Raw genomic sequence first — 16,130 nt, forward strand, 5'->3', positions numbered from 1 at the left:
GTGTGGAGGGAGGGGGTGCAGGCTCTGGGAGGGAGGTTGGGTGCTGGGTGCAGGCTCCGAGCTCGGGCAGGAGGTGGGGGTGCAGGAGGAGGGAGTTTGGAGATGGGAGGAGGTGTGGAGGGAGGGGGTGCAGGCTCTGGGAGGGAGGTTGGGTGCTGGGTGCAGGCTCCGAGCTCGGGCAGGAGGTGGGGGTGCAGGAGGGGATGAGGGGTGCAGGCTCTGGGCTGGGGGTGCATGTACAGGAGGAAGGGTTGAAGGATGCAGGCTCTGGGATGGAGTTTGGGTGCAGACTCTGGGAGGGAGTTGGGGGTGGGAGGAGGTGTGTGGGAAAAGGGTGGGGGGTGTAGGCTCTGGGAGGGGGTGGAAGAGTGTGTCACTTACCTGGGGCTCCTAAGCAAGGCGGGCCGGGGGGCCTCCGCGTGCTGCTACCCCCAGGCACTGCCCCCGCAGCTTCCTACTGGCCGCAGGAGCACTTGGGGCAGGAGCAGCGTGCGTAGACACAGACCCACCCAACCCAGGGGCTACAGAGAGGGGCCGGCAGCCACGTGGAACGAGCAGGCAGAAACTGCTCAGCTCCGCTGCACTGCTAGTGGTGGGTGGGGGCCCCGGGGCTGTTTTAAATCGCCTGGGGGGACGCACAGGAGGGAGTGCCTGGGGGCAGAAGGAGGGGCCGAGGGAGAGACCTGGCCTCAAACAGTGCTGGAGCCTGCCCCGGGCCAGGAACGTTCCTGGTGCCCAGGCAACACGGGCCAATAGAACTCTGCAGCTTGTGTAATTTGATGTCATGCTATGTTTTCAGTATTGTCTACAGCAGGGGTCAGCAACCTTTCAGAAGTGATGTGCCGAGTCTTCATTTATTCACTCTAATTTAAGGTTTCGCGTGCCGTAATACACTTTATCGTTTTTAGAAGGTCTCTTTCTCTAAGTCTATAATATATAACTATTGTTGTATGTAAAGTAAATAAGGTTTTAAAAATGTTTAAGAAGCTTCATTTAAAATTAAATTAAAATGCAGAGCCCCCCGGACCGGTGGCCAGGACCCGGGCAGTGTGAGTGCCACTGAAAATCAGCTCACGTGCCGCCTTCGGCACGCGTGCCATAGGTTGCCTACCCCGGTCTAAAGAGACAGCATTAATTGTGTTGAGTGTTTTATTCTTTGTTTATATTTAACTTTACCTTTTTTCTTGTTTTTTTTTAATAAAATCTTTTTTGTTAGAATAAGGCCTGCTGTACACAGTTTTTATACCAAGGCCCTTGGAGTAAATTTTCTTTTTAACTAGAATAGTTTAATTGGTGCAATCCTTATTGTGACTGCAGTTATACAAGGTGCATTTTACCGGTATGGCTTATTCCCCTTTCCACACACATTAGGCACTTTTGTACTGGTATAGCTGCATGCACACTGAGGGGGAGTTATATCACTTTAATTATACTGTATCGTTACAACGTGTGTGTGTAGACATAGCCTACCAGGTATAGTCTGCAATTACTTCAAAGTGTTATAAAAACATTTTAAAAATACTTTTTATATGACTAAAAATAACACGAGCTAATCAACCCTGGATGAATTTTAAAATGTAATTTGCCATTCCTTAACGAAGATGTTTTTCTGTGTTGCTCTCTGCTTAGACACTGATAAGACTTGTCGGTGTATTTTTAGTTTATTGTCAATGTCCCATTCCCAGTTCTTCTATATTGCCCGTCATTGTAAGTGTAACGAATCTGACTGATCAGCAACGGGTAGCGTGCATCCATTTCAAAGTTCCCTAGATGTATCTTGAGCTATACACTGCCCTTGATCCATGCCCAGAAAATCCTGATAATGATACAGTGGAAGCTGTGCATGCAGGTGGCTCTATGTCATTAATTATCCTTAATCAGGGTTCCCACTTAGACCCAAATGTTTACCTATTTGCAGTTCTTCCTTCTATTTCCTGTCTTTTAAAACCACAATACACATTGCAATATATATATGAGGAATGATTCAAATTCAGGTGTTTTCTGAAGACAGAAAAGACAGACATTTTCTTAACTTGATAAGCTAATTAGGTGCAACTTACCTTAACACTGCCACTATCTGAGGAACAAGTAAAGCTAACCTCCCCCAATGGTGATGCAGTAATCATAGGGATGAAAATGTGAGGGAAAACAAGCACTTAAGGTGGACAGCAGTTACCTTCCACATGACCTGGAAATAGGCTGCTTACATTTTATCTTACTTAGGGCTCAATCCTTCTCTCACTGAACAACAAACAGCAAAACTCCTACAGACTTCAAAGGCAACAGGCTGTCTCTACTCCGTTGGCACCATGACTACAATTTGTCAATCTGACATCCATCGGTGGTTCACAAAAAGCCAAGGATGTCAAACAGGAGTTCAGAACCGTGTTTTGTAAGAGATCTTCCAGAATAATAAAAACAAGGCAGTTAAAAAAACTGTATATATTAAGGGAGAGAAGATTTGACTTGTCTACAGGGTGCATTAGTCCACATTAGAGGGGTGTAAATTCTAATGCACATGCGAGTATGTCACACATTAACTGGCCCATGTGGACCCTCCTGGCATATGCTAAAAAAGTCCCCTACTGTGTGTTAATGTCCATTTCAAACGGACACACCCTGTAGACAAGTCTTAGGTTTTAAAACAGTACAAACATTTGATACATGGAAGACATGGGCCCAGACCATAACACTGGGATGCAGATTTGAACTTGCCAGAGTTTGGAGCATTCGGATACAGGGTTTTGGTTCAGGTCAGGTCCAGCTCTGGTGTAGAAGTTTATAGTGACCATAGACTGGGATAGGAGAACAGATTCTCCCTCGCTGTCCTGTTTTAACACAGTAACTCCACAGAGACCCCACATTCTGCCCCCTTACTCGGCTGGGCCTTCGGAGTAACGATTAGGGTACTATGAAGATAATTTCTCTGACTATTGGGACAACATCCTGGGCCTGTTGAAGTTTATGGGAGTTTGGCCCTTGACTTCAATAGGGCCATGATTTTACATAGTGTTTAGTTAAGTCAGGCAGCTATAATATTAATTCACCAATATGAGAGAGACCCTTCTTCCATATTTATTTAGGCAACTAATATGAATCTATATCTGGACCAGATACCGGAAGGATGTATATTTGCTGAATTATTTGATAGTAAAATCCTGCAGTTAGGACGAGACGGATTTTTTTTATTGCACATGTTAGCTGTTGGGACAGAATGTAATTGCAAATTTTAAACATGTCTGGGTCTATTTCCAGAGAAATTTCTGAAGTTTGGGAAACAGTTTCAGTGCATTCTGCGTCGTCACTTCTATAACTTCTTCCACTGGGATTCCTTTCATTTTGGCAATATACTCTGCAGCAATGAAAATATTCTTTGGTTCATTTCTCACCTGCAATGTACAAAAACAGAGAATAAATTAAAGAATCTGAAATTACATTAGTGTCAGATTCAATTTATCTTCAGAACCAGTTGTTGCAAATGGTTTCAAATATACCACTGATAGGGCCTTAAATGTAATTTCTGTTATATTTGCTCATCCTCCACCAGTCTCCTCTCAATCTATTCCTGCAATTGGCAAGAGTCTTCTCCTGTGTAGTCCCTGCCTTTGGGAACTGGCTCCTTGTATCACTCTGCCTTATCAACCTGCTATCTCTTTTCCAATTTCATCTGACAATGTCTTTCCTTCCTTGTCTCTGCCTATTCAATTTTTGCCCTCTGTTACTGTCCTCAGTAAGCTACATTTTTAGAAATGCAGAAGTGGAGAAACCAACAATTTACCTGTTTTTCAGGACCTAGTGCAGGAGAGTCGGTTTCTAAGCACATACATTCTAAGGGCAACTGTTTCACAAGCTTCTGCTTCTTAAAGGAAACAAGAAAGCTGTTAAATGGCTCATTCACTCAAACTAGGGAAAAAAATCAGAGAGAGAGAGAGAGAGAGAGAGAGAGAGGTATGTTTCATGTTAAAGGCATGGCAGTAATACACGTGGGGATCTTGTAAATATATTTTTGCTAATTGCACAATTAGGAAGTAGTAAAAAATGGTCAAGAATACATGAACTACTTTTTAATAAAGTCTCCATAATATACACAATGCCACCCCTAGTGAAGCACTCAGCCCATTATTATCTATTAAATCAAGTAATATTATTGCACATTAAAAAAAAAAAAAAAAAAAAACTACATTAGGGTTGCAAAGTAAAGCACTCAAAAGCTCAGATATACCAGAATCAAAGTTGCCTGTGCAACCCTAATTCATCCTCTTTGTGCATATGTCTTATGATACAATATTTAATTACATGCATACTATTTTTTCTCCTCCAATCTTGTCCCACCTCCCATCCCCAGGGTTCTTGTCCCAATCTATTCCATCATCGTAGTCTGGCTCTTGTCCCTTCTGCATTCAAATCAGGCAGCTGCTTCCTCCTCCAACTGCCTGGGCCCAGCAGGGAGTTACTAGAGCACAGGGCAAGCTCCCTGCTCTCATTTCAGGTGCCTAAACCCAGCACAGCCTGCAGCAATGCAGGGAAAGTCCTGCTTGGCCTGTGGCTGTAGTGTGCCCAGTGTGGATGGGATCTTTGAAGAATATAGCTGCTAAAATTTAAAGTCTCTGCTGAGCATGTGCAAACTGCAGTTTTTCGTGGACATATAACTTGGCCAAATTAGAGTGGATTTTCACAGGAACAGCATAAGGCTCATTCCTGACACACACGTCTCCCCCTGCCAAATTCTGAGTCCCTACTCCAAAGCAAGGGAGCACTAGAGCTTTCCAAAGAAAAGGTCACCAGAAGTTTACATATTATAGGGTTTAAAAAAAAAAAATCAGCCTAACAGAAAGTAATATTTTCTTTGTGATAAACTGAGGGTTACAGGCTGCAATCCCCAAATACTGAGATAGGACTAGTCCCTTCGAACTTTACCTGTTCACTTCTTATAATGGAAGGAGGAATGGAGAAGAAATATCCAGCCTTCACTCCTTCCATCGCCACAGATGGCCTCCCATCAAATGCATGAAGCAATACCCTTTCAGCACCTACAGAGAGCCAAACCAATTAGGAAGTAACTATATTCGTGGTAGGACTATGATGTCACCTCCTAGTACTAGAACCCTTGGTCTCGCTGTACTCTAGGATTACAGTGCTCTGGAGAGGAGCAGAGTCAGAACTGCTCCTGTGATGCCAGCACAGTTGGTGCTTACGGTGTCAGACAGATAGCTTATAGAACAGATCAGGTGGCGGGGCGGGATGTGGAGAAGAAGAACCTGTTACGAGAGGAGCCATGTTGGGAGATATGATTGGGATTGCAAGCAGAGACAGTCTGGGGAGGGAAGGAGGTAGATAGCACCATGGGAACAATTCTAATCTCCTTCTCTTGAAAGCATTACCGTCTGAGGAAAGTACAGTCGGACCAAGGAGTTTCTGTCAGGAGCTGACATCATCATTCTAACATAATAGAGACAGACAGAAATTATATTCACTTTCCTTCCTTTCTTCTTTTTACAGGTTTCCCCCCATTAAGTAAGGCAAATTGGGCAATAATGAAGAGATGAAAAAGACGACCTATTAAATCACCGAGTCCATTCCCCTACCAGTGCAGGATACCCCATCCCCCAGGAGTGTGAGTATTTGATATTAAATTGATACAACACTTGATCTTAGTTCAAAACATAAGAGATACCAGAGCCTTAATTTGTTTATCTATTTTAATAACGCCATGATTCCACTTCATGAGCTCCAAGACTTAAGCTATAAAAGTATCATATCAGTTAATTGCCTGTAACACTCTTTGAAATGTATTTAAAATGTCCACCTTTTAAAAATAAAAAAAAATAGAATTTCAAATGCCAACCTGGAGAGTGTGATATTCTGAACAGACGCTGAGCATGGATATGGGTCTGTCAGAAGGTGTATTTGAACTGACAAACTGCTAGTGGCTAAGGCAGTCTGAACAGTTCCTCAAACAAACAGTAAATCCCATAAATCAAAATTACAGTACTTTGAGAAGGACCTCCATAACTGTGCCCATCCGGCTTTGTGTAAGCAAACTGACATGCATGATAAGGAGATATGGTAAAACCAAAGAAAGGCTGCTGAAAAAAAAATATGAATTTTTAATAGCATGAAGTGACCCAAAAAAGTACCTTGTTCTTTTAGGAGGTTAATGGTTGGTCTTCCAGCTGAACGAGAATGGACGTTTCTAATGAAGAAAAGAAAAACTAGTATTAGGAAATTAAGCAGAGTATTTTTTTAAATAAGATTAACTGATTTAACAGCAATTTTTATAGCACCATTCACCAAGAAAGATTCCCTAAGAACTTTACAAACATGTATAAAGAAATCACTTCAGCCATCATGAAAATACAGTAGCAACAGTCTAGGACAAGAAGAGAAGAAGACTACAGTATGCAATTGAAACTACAGGGGTTAACCCAAGTAGGCACAATGTAACTACCATGTTATAATTTGGCCAAGACAATGAAGGCAATATCCTTACTTTTCTAAGTGCTCTGGGCTCTTTAATAACTACAGATATGAAGGAATTTGATTTTAGATCTCTTCTGAAACACAATAACCTGTCAGTATAAACAAGACCTACAAAGGCAAATCCAGTCTTTTCGCTAACTGAATCTGTTTGATCAAGACTTGTCTTTGTTCTTGCTTCTGTTCATCAGTGCTGGCAAATCTGGGAGTGAAATCTAGTCCAACCTACAGCACAAGAAGAGACATAAGAAAGTTTCACCAACCTGATTCCTTTACGTACTAGTCTGCAGTTCAGTAAAGAAATAGTTTTTCAATCCTGCCAGTCAATTTTAAATGTATACATTTGGGAAGGATTGCCATTAAAATGAGCTCTATAGGAAATGGTCTGTTATCAGCTTCGATTCAACATTCAAACACTTTAGGAGTTGAAAATAAATTGAGAGACCCAAGAACTTTATTCAACATTTTAACCAATAGATGACTTTTGTGCAGCTATAACCGTTGTTTAACAATGATTTCCAAACTAAAACCCCATATCCAGAATCCTCTGAATTCCAAGGGAAGTTCGGATTCAGATCTGAATCTGTAGCTCAAGCCCATTTCTAATGAAGTCAGCCAGCTGTATAGTATTGGAATTAAATATTTTCAGTTGATTTTTAAGTTTGTGAAAGGTTCATAGCTGTACCAACCAAAGTCCTTGCCTTATCTACAGAACAGGTGCAGCATAGCAAATTTACCTATACTGACATGTCAGTGTGACTCAACCCTGCACGGTGTCAGAGGGTAAACCAAAGGGCATCCAGGTGTAAGAGGATACTTCATATTTATTTAATTCTCTCTGCTAAGACTGCAGGCAAGATTGTCATTTGTTGTGGTGGTTTTGAGATATGACCATGTGTCCTGCAGGAAGTGGGCTCAGACACCAATCACCAGTCATACAAGCCACTGTACAGCTATTCTCCTTCATGTCCTGTAATAAACTGTCATGTAGCATTACCTGTGCTCTAATATTGCTCTGCTGCATTCCACCCTGAATTTCAGTGGCGATTCGAGTGAACACTATGAATTCCCTACCTATTACACTGTGTTTTGAGGGTCAATAAATTGACATTTTAGTTTTATGTCAATACATTCATACATACATGATTTCTGAAGCACTGTGGAATTCACTGAGAGGAAGTAATAACAGCTTTACCAACATTAATTAAGCAAGCCTCAAACCACAACAGCATATAAAACCACACCACAGTTTAGGACAGGAAGTAAAGGAGAATCCCAGCCAAACAAAACCGCTGAGGCAAATTAGGAAAGCAGAATGCAAGTACCTCAATGGGAATTTGGCCAGGACACTGAGGTGAACACCTGTAATCTTATGAAAAGTGCAATGGGATCTTTAATGAACCAAAGTCGTCAGGACTTGGTTTTATATCTCATCCTAAAAACAGCACCTTCAGCAGTAGTGTCCCTGCACCATACCTCAGTTCAGTACTGAGTCAAAGATAAGAGATCAGCAACTGAATCACGGACACTGCTTTCCACAGCCCCTAAATGGTCAGTGGAGATCTCCCATCCAAGTACTGACCCAGCTTGACCACACTTTGCTCTCAAGATCACCGCACAAGTTGGCATGGCTGCAGGTGAAAGATAGTATGTATATTTAAGATACTTCATACCGAGTCCACGCTATTAACTAAATATAAAATAAAAAGTAGCTAACAGCTTTTAAAACCTCCTCCTTTTCATTCAACCTGTACTGTCAAGTTCCATTGGCACTTTCCCATTGGGTTGAAATCAAAATATTGTGTTATTCTTAGCAGGAAAGAGCAGCTGCAAGGAGTAGGATGGGTCAGGAAACTCTAAAAATGAAAAGTACAATTGAAAAAACTTGAGAGAAAAAGTGGGGAAACTGGAAAGATTGGGGGCAGGGGAGAAGGAAGATAAAAAATGCTATTACTGTATTTTTCTTCTATTTTTTTCAGGCTATTCCCTTACTGCTGTGTGAATGGTCATTCCTGTTGCCAATTTATTTATTTGAAGGGCATTAATAGCAGATTCAGAGGTAGACAAAAAAAATTCTCGTTCAGATGAAAAATTAGCATTGCAAAGTAAGTAGCAGCTGGGGGGAAGAGGGGGAGGGAGACGACTGGGGAGATGCATCAGGGAAGTATATGAAGGAAAATATTTTCAGTGCTGGAATGACAGGTCAGGTTCTCCAGCTGCTCAGATTATTAGTATTACTTTTTGTTTATACAGAGCTGATCATGTGCTAAGTGCTTGTAACTCAGAGGACCTATGCTGGCAAAAAAAAAAAAGAGGATTTAAACAAAACACAGAACTTCTACTTACCTCTCCGACTGCCAACAATCTATCTTTATAGAGTTCTATAAGTGGCAATGCAGCATCTAGGTCCTGCGAGAAGAAAAAAAAAGAAATTAAAGAAACAACCCTCTATCCTTGCAAAGCAAGAGCAGGATGAATTCAGTTCCACTGTGATACAGAACCACTTAATCTGTCATCCGTGTACCTTGAAACGTGCTCCTACAGTAGGTTGGGAGGAAAGGAGGACAGTCTGTCAGGTTTAAAGATCCTGCAAGGCCATTCTGCCTTAAAGTTTATTTTTTAGATGAGTGGAACATGTAATTACCTCTTCAAGACAAGATCTATTAAAATCCTGTACATGCCAGCTGTTAGTCTGAGTGCAAACAGTCACCAAATATGGTCAGGGCATGGACACAGATGTATACATCTCTCTTTAGTCTTCCACTCCCCATGGAAGTGGAGGGACAGCTAAATGTGCATGTTCATTATGTTGATTGTAAGCAGATCATCCGCTCCACTGTAGCCCTCTGTAAAATAGAGAGCCAAATTACTTCAGTAGCATTTTGCTTGAGTATTAACAGAATCTAAGATGAGTAAGGACCTCAGGATTTGATCCACAGTGTTTTCTGTATTATGGCAACATGTACAGTATAGGTTGGATTTATTTTAAATGTCAAATGAGTTAATTCTGAATGCCTGCTGCTTGGCCCAATCTGAACATGTGGCAATTAAGAGTTTATTTATACCTTTAAAGTAACACTGCATTGTTCCTCTGGGGGAATACCTTGAACTGGATGAACTCCCAGACATGGCAAGACAAACCCTGGGTACCTAGAAATGAGAAATACATTAACAATGGGAAACATCACAAAGCATGCTACATCATGACTATTGTAAAGAACTAGAGAAAAAAGTATTAACTAATCAATTAAGGCTACAGTACATTCCTTGTCATCCCAATAACCAGCAATCCACTTGAGCAGTAGCACATCTTATGCCTAGTGCCAGAGAATGAAAGCCAGAGTACCTGGGTTCTATTCTTGCCTCTGACTGGACTTGCTCTCTGACACTGAGCAAGTTACAGCCAGGCTTTCAAAAGTCCTCTGATTTTTGGATGTCCAACTTGACACATGTAGTGCCTGATTTTCTAAGCTGTTGATGACTCACAATTTACATAAATGTGGGTGTTGAGCACCTCTGAAAATCAGACCATGAGTGTTGGATACGAAGAAATTGAAGCAACTGAAATCAGTAGTCTCTCTGAAAATTTTAGCCTCAACATCTCTGTGTGCCAATTTCCCTCCCTCTGTAAAATGTGGGAAAATACCTCCTTCACAAGGGTGTTGTGAAGTTTAATTAAAGTTTATAAAGAACTTTGAGATCCTCAGTTAAAAGGAACTACAGAAGTGAAAAGCATATTATTCTCTCATAAAAATACTGCTACCTTTCAATTACAAGTTTCATCTTGTGACAAGTTTTTGGAGATGCACTTTTTATGCATGCAGAAATCCAAATAAACAAGATAATACAAAATAAAGACACCTAAAAGCAAACCTAATAAATGCCAGCAGGATTCCAGCTTAAGATGCCTTTTTGTGCTTGAGTTTTTTGGTTTTTGTCACAACTCTAATACCTGCAAACAGGAAAGAGCTCAGAAAGATTTTAGATATTGCAGAGAGCTCCCTACTCAAACACCCTACATTTGATTATGCACAGAAGAGTCAAATAGAAAAAATGCTTAGTACAATACTATTGACTCTGAGAGGCAGTGTGGCTAATGGTTAATTCAGAAGACAGGAGTCAGGATTTCTAGATTCTATTCCCATTCTGCCCTGACTCACCATGTACCTTGGGCTACTCACTTAACTTCTCTGTTCCTCAATGTATCTGTCTGTAAAGTTGCATATCCTAGCTCTCTAACAAGAGGGTTATGAACCTTAATTCATATTTGCAAAACCCTTAGGAATTTTTGGATGAAAGGCACTGGAAAAGTGAAAAATTATTATTATTGATTCACCAAGGTCTCATTTATTAATTATTATTATTTATTTGTATTGCAGTAGCACCTAGGACCTCCAGTCACAGACCACGACCCCATTGTGCTAGGCACAGTTCAAACACAGAACCAGTAGACAGTACCCGCCCCAAGGAATTTACAGTCTAAGTAAGGCCTTGCTAAATCCCATGAATAGCCATTAACCCTGCTCTGTCCTTTTGGTACTGCCCATGTACAGTCGCAACCTGTGTTTTCTTTTTCTCCTTTTCCATAGAACATGCTTTCCTTGATGTTTTGAATCCCATGGCACCAACCTTATCAAACTGCTCTGCAGTCATTTAAAAATAATTATTGTTTTAAGCACATGCAAAGAAGACAAAGTCGTTGGAATAAACAATACCTTTCCGAAAGCTGGATAATTTTTTCAAATTCTCCTGAGTGTTCAGCAACTGCCACAAGGGCCAAAACTTTAGCCTGAAGCAACAGGAAATAAAATTGCTGTAGCACAGAGGAACAAATGGAAATCCTAGATTAACTTCCTAGCTTGACAGAACTTCCAAGCTCTCTCATAGTCTGCATTTAATTGATAAAAATTAGGTGGGGATATTTCATGTATAATGAACACTTCTCTGGAAAGCCTAGTGCTGGGGTGGGATTTGGGAGAGAAGGTTTAAATTCCATGTGTTCCTAGCAACCAGCCCTGTGCCACCTACTGGTACAAGTACTGAAAAAAATAATCAGAATAGTTTTCAAAAATGTCCATGAATTCAGAATTTTTTTTAAGACAACAGGGCATTTTTAAAGGATAGGGTAGGTTAGGTATTTAAGAGTCCAAAACCAATCAATGAGCCCTGTGCTTTTTGGCATATCTAATGTAGGTTAAACGGGGGGACATGACATCTCCGGGTTTTGGTAATGGGCTATGGAACATTTCAACTCTAGACCACTGTCTCAAATACAACTAGATGGAAGCAAAATCATGCCCGTAAAGTCGATGAAAAGACTTCAGTTAATGTCAATAAGAGCTAGATCAGCAGTAAGTGAAAGTTTGTTCTATCTGATGGCTTTCATTGTGGTCTAGGTAATAGCCAAATGGACAAGTAAACCAACACATTTATTACTTATTTACAGCCTTGTGGCAATCTCAGCACCAAGGACTGAATAGCCATAGAAACTGAAGTACCCTATTGCTCCTAGAATTGGCAGCTCCAAAGTCAGGATGAGAAATGCCAGCATCATACTACAGGGAAGTTTGCACGGTTGCTGCTCCTACCGTAACTCTTCTGTGATAAAGGATTTCAGTTTACTACACTAGCACTAAAGCAATCTGTACCAACATTTATATTAATTATATTAGAAAACCCCATTATTAAATGAAACACACTCAATTTTAACTAATAAGTAAGACAATGAAATAAGAAAAAATAGGTGAATTAGAAACCCTGCCCTCCTAATAAGGATTTTTCCATAGGATCCATGAAGAAACAGAAATGACAGCTGATTTTCCTGTCCATACAACGGTAGCAAAAGCATCTTAACCATAAATAGTTCCTTTAAGAACCATATGCTACATACAAATTTATGGCTTCAGAAAAATATTATGTATTCAACCAGATTTGTCTTTCTCAAAATATAACCCCAACTACTTTGTCTGCAAAAGACTAGACCTTGATCCTGCAAGCTGCTCCACATGGAGAAACCACTGCATTTGCCCAGAGTTGGTTAACTTCACTGGGGCTGGGTACAAACTGGGTGGTCCTTTAAGGCAAGCTGGGCTCAGCCTTGCCTCTAACCAAACAACTATCCTCAAGATGACTGTGATGGAGACTTAATTATGACTAACCCGAGCTGCAAGGAAGGAGGGGAATCAGAGAGAGGACTACTTAGATCTGGGAACTCAGTCTGGCGAGGAGGAAGAGGGGTTTCCTTTCTGGGGAAGTCAAGCTGGAAAAGATCTACGGGAAGTAGGTCAGGCTCCTGTGGGGGTGACCAGAGGCCCTTGGATAGGGCCTGTAAAAAGCAGGGAGATTCCTGAGATGTGCTGGTGCTGCCAGAGTATCTAACAAGGCAAGGCAGTGGTGGAAGCCTGCTGAGGAGATGTATCATAGGAGAAACTCTGTAGGGCCCAGGAATAGGGGCAAAAAGGCAGAGAACTTCAGTGTAGCCTAAGAGGTGCAAAGTATTATTAGTGAAAATATTTATTTGGACTTAGTTGGACCTCTTGTTACCCCAAAAAGGGAATGAATTTTTCAGTGATCTGGAGAGGACCCAGCCAGACAGGCCCTGGTGGGGCCAAGGAAGTGATCACCAGGAGGTGCTAGAGATGAAGACCCCAGTATGAGTATCCAGGCATGAGAGGGAAACCTTGAGGTGAAGACATGCAATTACAGGGCTCCATTCAGGCATGAGTTGGCCCACAAAGAATGGTAGAGAAGTCAGTGGGGCTCTATGGGGGTACAGTGGCCTGGCTGTGCAGAGCAGTTTGCAGGATCAGTCCCCAAGTCACTAAAGTTTCTGGACAAAGCACAGCCAGGGGAGGCTTTTACTTTATTCCTAACAGTCCCTAAGCCAGGCTGTTGTCTAGCTTGTCCTTGTCAGATGAAATAAACACAGTCACTGTCACAGATGACTTGAGAGCTGTGATGTAAGCACAGATCTGTAAATCAAGATCTTCCAAATTCTAATCTCAGCTCTGACATGGACTCCTATTGTGAAGATTACTTCATGTTTGTATAGAGTTTGAAAGTGCTGAATATTCAGACTTCATTAGGCGTCGTATAAATTCCACATTTAACTACATTTTGTGTTGCAATCCTGTATTTTAAAGTATAAAACTTTGTGCCCAGCTAACAGGAAATGTGCAATGTTAGCAGAATTGAAGTTTTTTTCAGTATAAGGCAAACACAAGCTCATGCATAACTTTAGAAATGGGGGTAGCCTCATTGACCTCAATGAGGCCACTCATATGCCTAAACTTAAGCATGTGTGTAAGTGTTGACAGGAGCAAATCCCATGTTTAGTAATTAGCAAACACTTTACAACTATGGAAAAATGCCAGTATAGTTACCCACCTTCTTTGCTTCTTCCAATACATCCTCAATATCCTGAAAGAGATTATAATGTTTTATTGGAAACCTGAATCAGAGAGGGGAACAAGACTTTTAAATTGACAAGTGTCTACTCTTTTAAGGGATCTGCAAATAGAGCAAGAGCTGAAGGGCTACAGTGGAAAAGTCACGGAGTGATGCCACAGGGCTGGAAAACACCCATCTGTGAGATGCAAACCTTCCACTTGAGGGAAAAGCAGCCCCAGCAATCCCTGAGCAGCCCCTCACACCCCAAAGCAAGGGCCCCTGATGTAAAGCACTGGGGGTGGGGAGCAAGGTGGAAGGGGTGAGCAAGGGGCAGGAGGGGGTGAAATCCAGATGGGGGGGTTAAGAGAGGGGAGCAAGGGTTAGAGTGTAGATAGGGGGGCGGGGGGGGGTAGAACCTGATGGGGCGGGGAGGGGAGATCAAGGGACAGAAGGGGGTCCCGGTGGGGCAGAGGGTGACCAAGGGGCAGGACAGGGGGGATGATGGGGCAGGGACCCAATAGGGCATGAAGGGAAGGTGACCAAGAGGCGGAGAGAGGGTCCCGATGGGGTGGGGGGGTGCTGGTGGAATGGGGAGGGGGGTGACCAAGGCGCAGGGTCCGCTTGGGCACGGAGGGGATGACGTAGGGGCGGGATGGGGGTGCTGTTGGAGTGGGGTGATCAAAACGCAGGGTCCGGTGAGGCACGGAGGGGCGGGACGGGGGTGCTGGTGGAGGGGGATGACCAAGGGGCAGGGTCCCAACGGGGCATGGAGGGGCGGGATGACCAAGGCGCAGGGTCCGGTGGGGCATGGAGGGGAGGGACGGGGCGGGGGGGTGCTGGTGGAGTGGGATGACCAAGGGGCAGGGTCCGATGGGGCACGGAGGGGAGGGGAGGGGCGGGGGGGGTGCTGGTGGAGTGGGGAGGGGGGTGACCAAGGGGCAGGGGCCGGTGGGGCACAGAGGGGCGGGGGGGTTCTGGTGGAGTGGGGAGGTGAGTGACCAAGGGGCAGGGTCCGATGGGGCACGGAGGGGCAGGACTTAGGGGCGGGGGGGTTCTGGTGGAGTGGGGAGGGGGGTGACCAAGGGGCAGGGGCCGGTGGGGCACGGAGGGGCGGGATGGGGGGGCTGGTGGAGTGGGGAGGGGGGTGACCAAGGGGCAGGGGCCGGTGGGGCACGGAGAGGCGGGACTTAGGGGCGGGGGGTGCTGGTGGAGTGGGGAGGGGGGTGATCAAGGGGCAGGGGCCGGTGGGGCAGGACTTAGGGGCGGGGGGTTCTGGTGGAGTGGGGAGGGGGGTGACCAAGGGGCAGGGGCCGGTGGGGCACGGAGAGGCGGGACTTAGGGGCGGGGGGTGCTGGTGGAGTGGGGAGGGGGGTGACCAAGGGGCAGGGGCCGGAGGGGCGGGACTTAGGGGCGGGGGGTTCTGGTGGAGTGGGGAGGGGGGTGACCAAGGGGCAGGGGCCGGTGGGGCACGGAGGGGCGGGATGGGGGGGCTGGTGGAGTGGGGAGGGGGGTGACCAAGGGGCAGGGGCCGGTGGGGCACGGAGGGGCGGGACTTAGGGGCGGGGGGTGCTGGTGGAGTGGGGAGGGGGGTGATCAAGGGGCAGGGGCCGGTGGGGCGGGACTTAGGGGCGGGGGGTTCTGGTGGAGTGGGGAGGGGGGTGACCAAGGGGCAGGGGCCGGTGGGGCACGGAGAGGCGGGACTTAGGGGCGGGGGGTGCTGGTGGAGTGGGGAGGGGGGTGACCAAGGGGCAGGGGCCGGAGGGGCGGGACTTAGGGGCGGGGGGTGCTGGTGGAGTGGGGAGGGGGGTGATCAAGGGGCAGGGGCCGGTGGGGCGGGACTTAGGGGCGGGGGGTGCTGGTGGAGTGGGGAGGGGGGTGACCAAGGGGCAGGGGCCGGTGGGGCACGGAGAGGCGGGACTTAGGGGCGGGGGGTGCTGGTGGAGTGGGGAGGGGGGTGATCAAGGGGCAGGGGCCGGTGGGGCGGGACTTAGGGGCGGGGGGTGCTGGTGGAGTGGGGAGGGGGGGTGACCAAGGGGCAGGGGCCGGTGGGGCACGGAGAGGCGGGACTTAGGGGCGGGGGGGGGCTGGTGGAGTGGGGAGGGGGGTGACCAAGGCGCAGGGTCCCGCTGAGGCGGGGGTGAGCAAGGACCGCACCCCCTCAAAGTCCGGCGCCGCGAGGTGGCAGTGACAATCCACCGGCCCCACGGCCCCCATCCCGAGCGCCCCAGGCCGGAACGGCTGAGTGGTGCCCGGTTTCCGCCCGG

At 45.3% G+C, this 16,130-nt stretch overlaps 1 protein-coding gene across 4 annotated transcripts; it reads right to left on the reverse strand.

The window, feature by feature from the left end:
- Positions 1-3,164: 3,164 nt before the first annotated feature.
- On the reverse strand, positions 3,165-16,107 carry LOC135875895 (putative deoxyribonuclease TATDN3). Of its 4 annotated transcripts, none has more exons than XM_065400969.1 (10): positions 16,021-16,107; positions 13,864-13,896; positions 11,193-11,266; positions 9,543-9,627; positions 8,824-8,886; positions 6,593-6,702; positions 6,138-6,193; positions 4,918-5,030; positions 3,779-3,853; positions 3,165-3,389 (listed from the first exon to the last, which is right to left on the reverse strand). In XM_065400969.1, exons 1-10 carry the CDS (start codon positions 16,078-16,080, stop codon positions 3,246-3,248), a joined length of 813 nt encoding a protein of 270 aa, XP_065257041.1. In that variant the 5' UTR covers positions 16,081-16,107; the 3' UTR covers positions 3,165-3,245. The 4 variants fall into 4 exon arrangements, with proteins under 4 accessions (XP_065257041.1, XP_065257040.1, XP_065257039.1 ...); XM_065400968.1 differs by having other exon boundaries at positions 3,779-3,856; XM_065400967.1 differs by having other exon boundaries at positions 3,779-3,859.
- Between the last annotated feature and the right edge of the window lie 23 nt (positions 16,108-16,130).

Source organism: Emys orbicularis, chromosome 3 (genome assembly GCF_028017835.1).
Source record: "Emys orbicularis isolate rEmyOrb1 chromosome 3, rEmyOrb1.hap1, whole genome shotgun sequence".
NCBI classification, from domain to species: Eukaryota; Metazoa; Chordata; order Testudines; family Emydidae; genus Emys; species Emys orbicularis.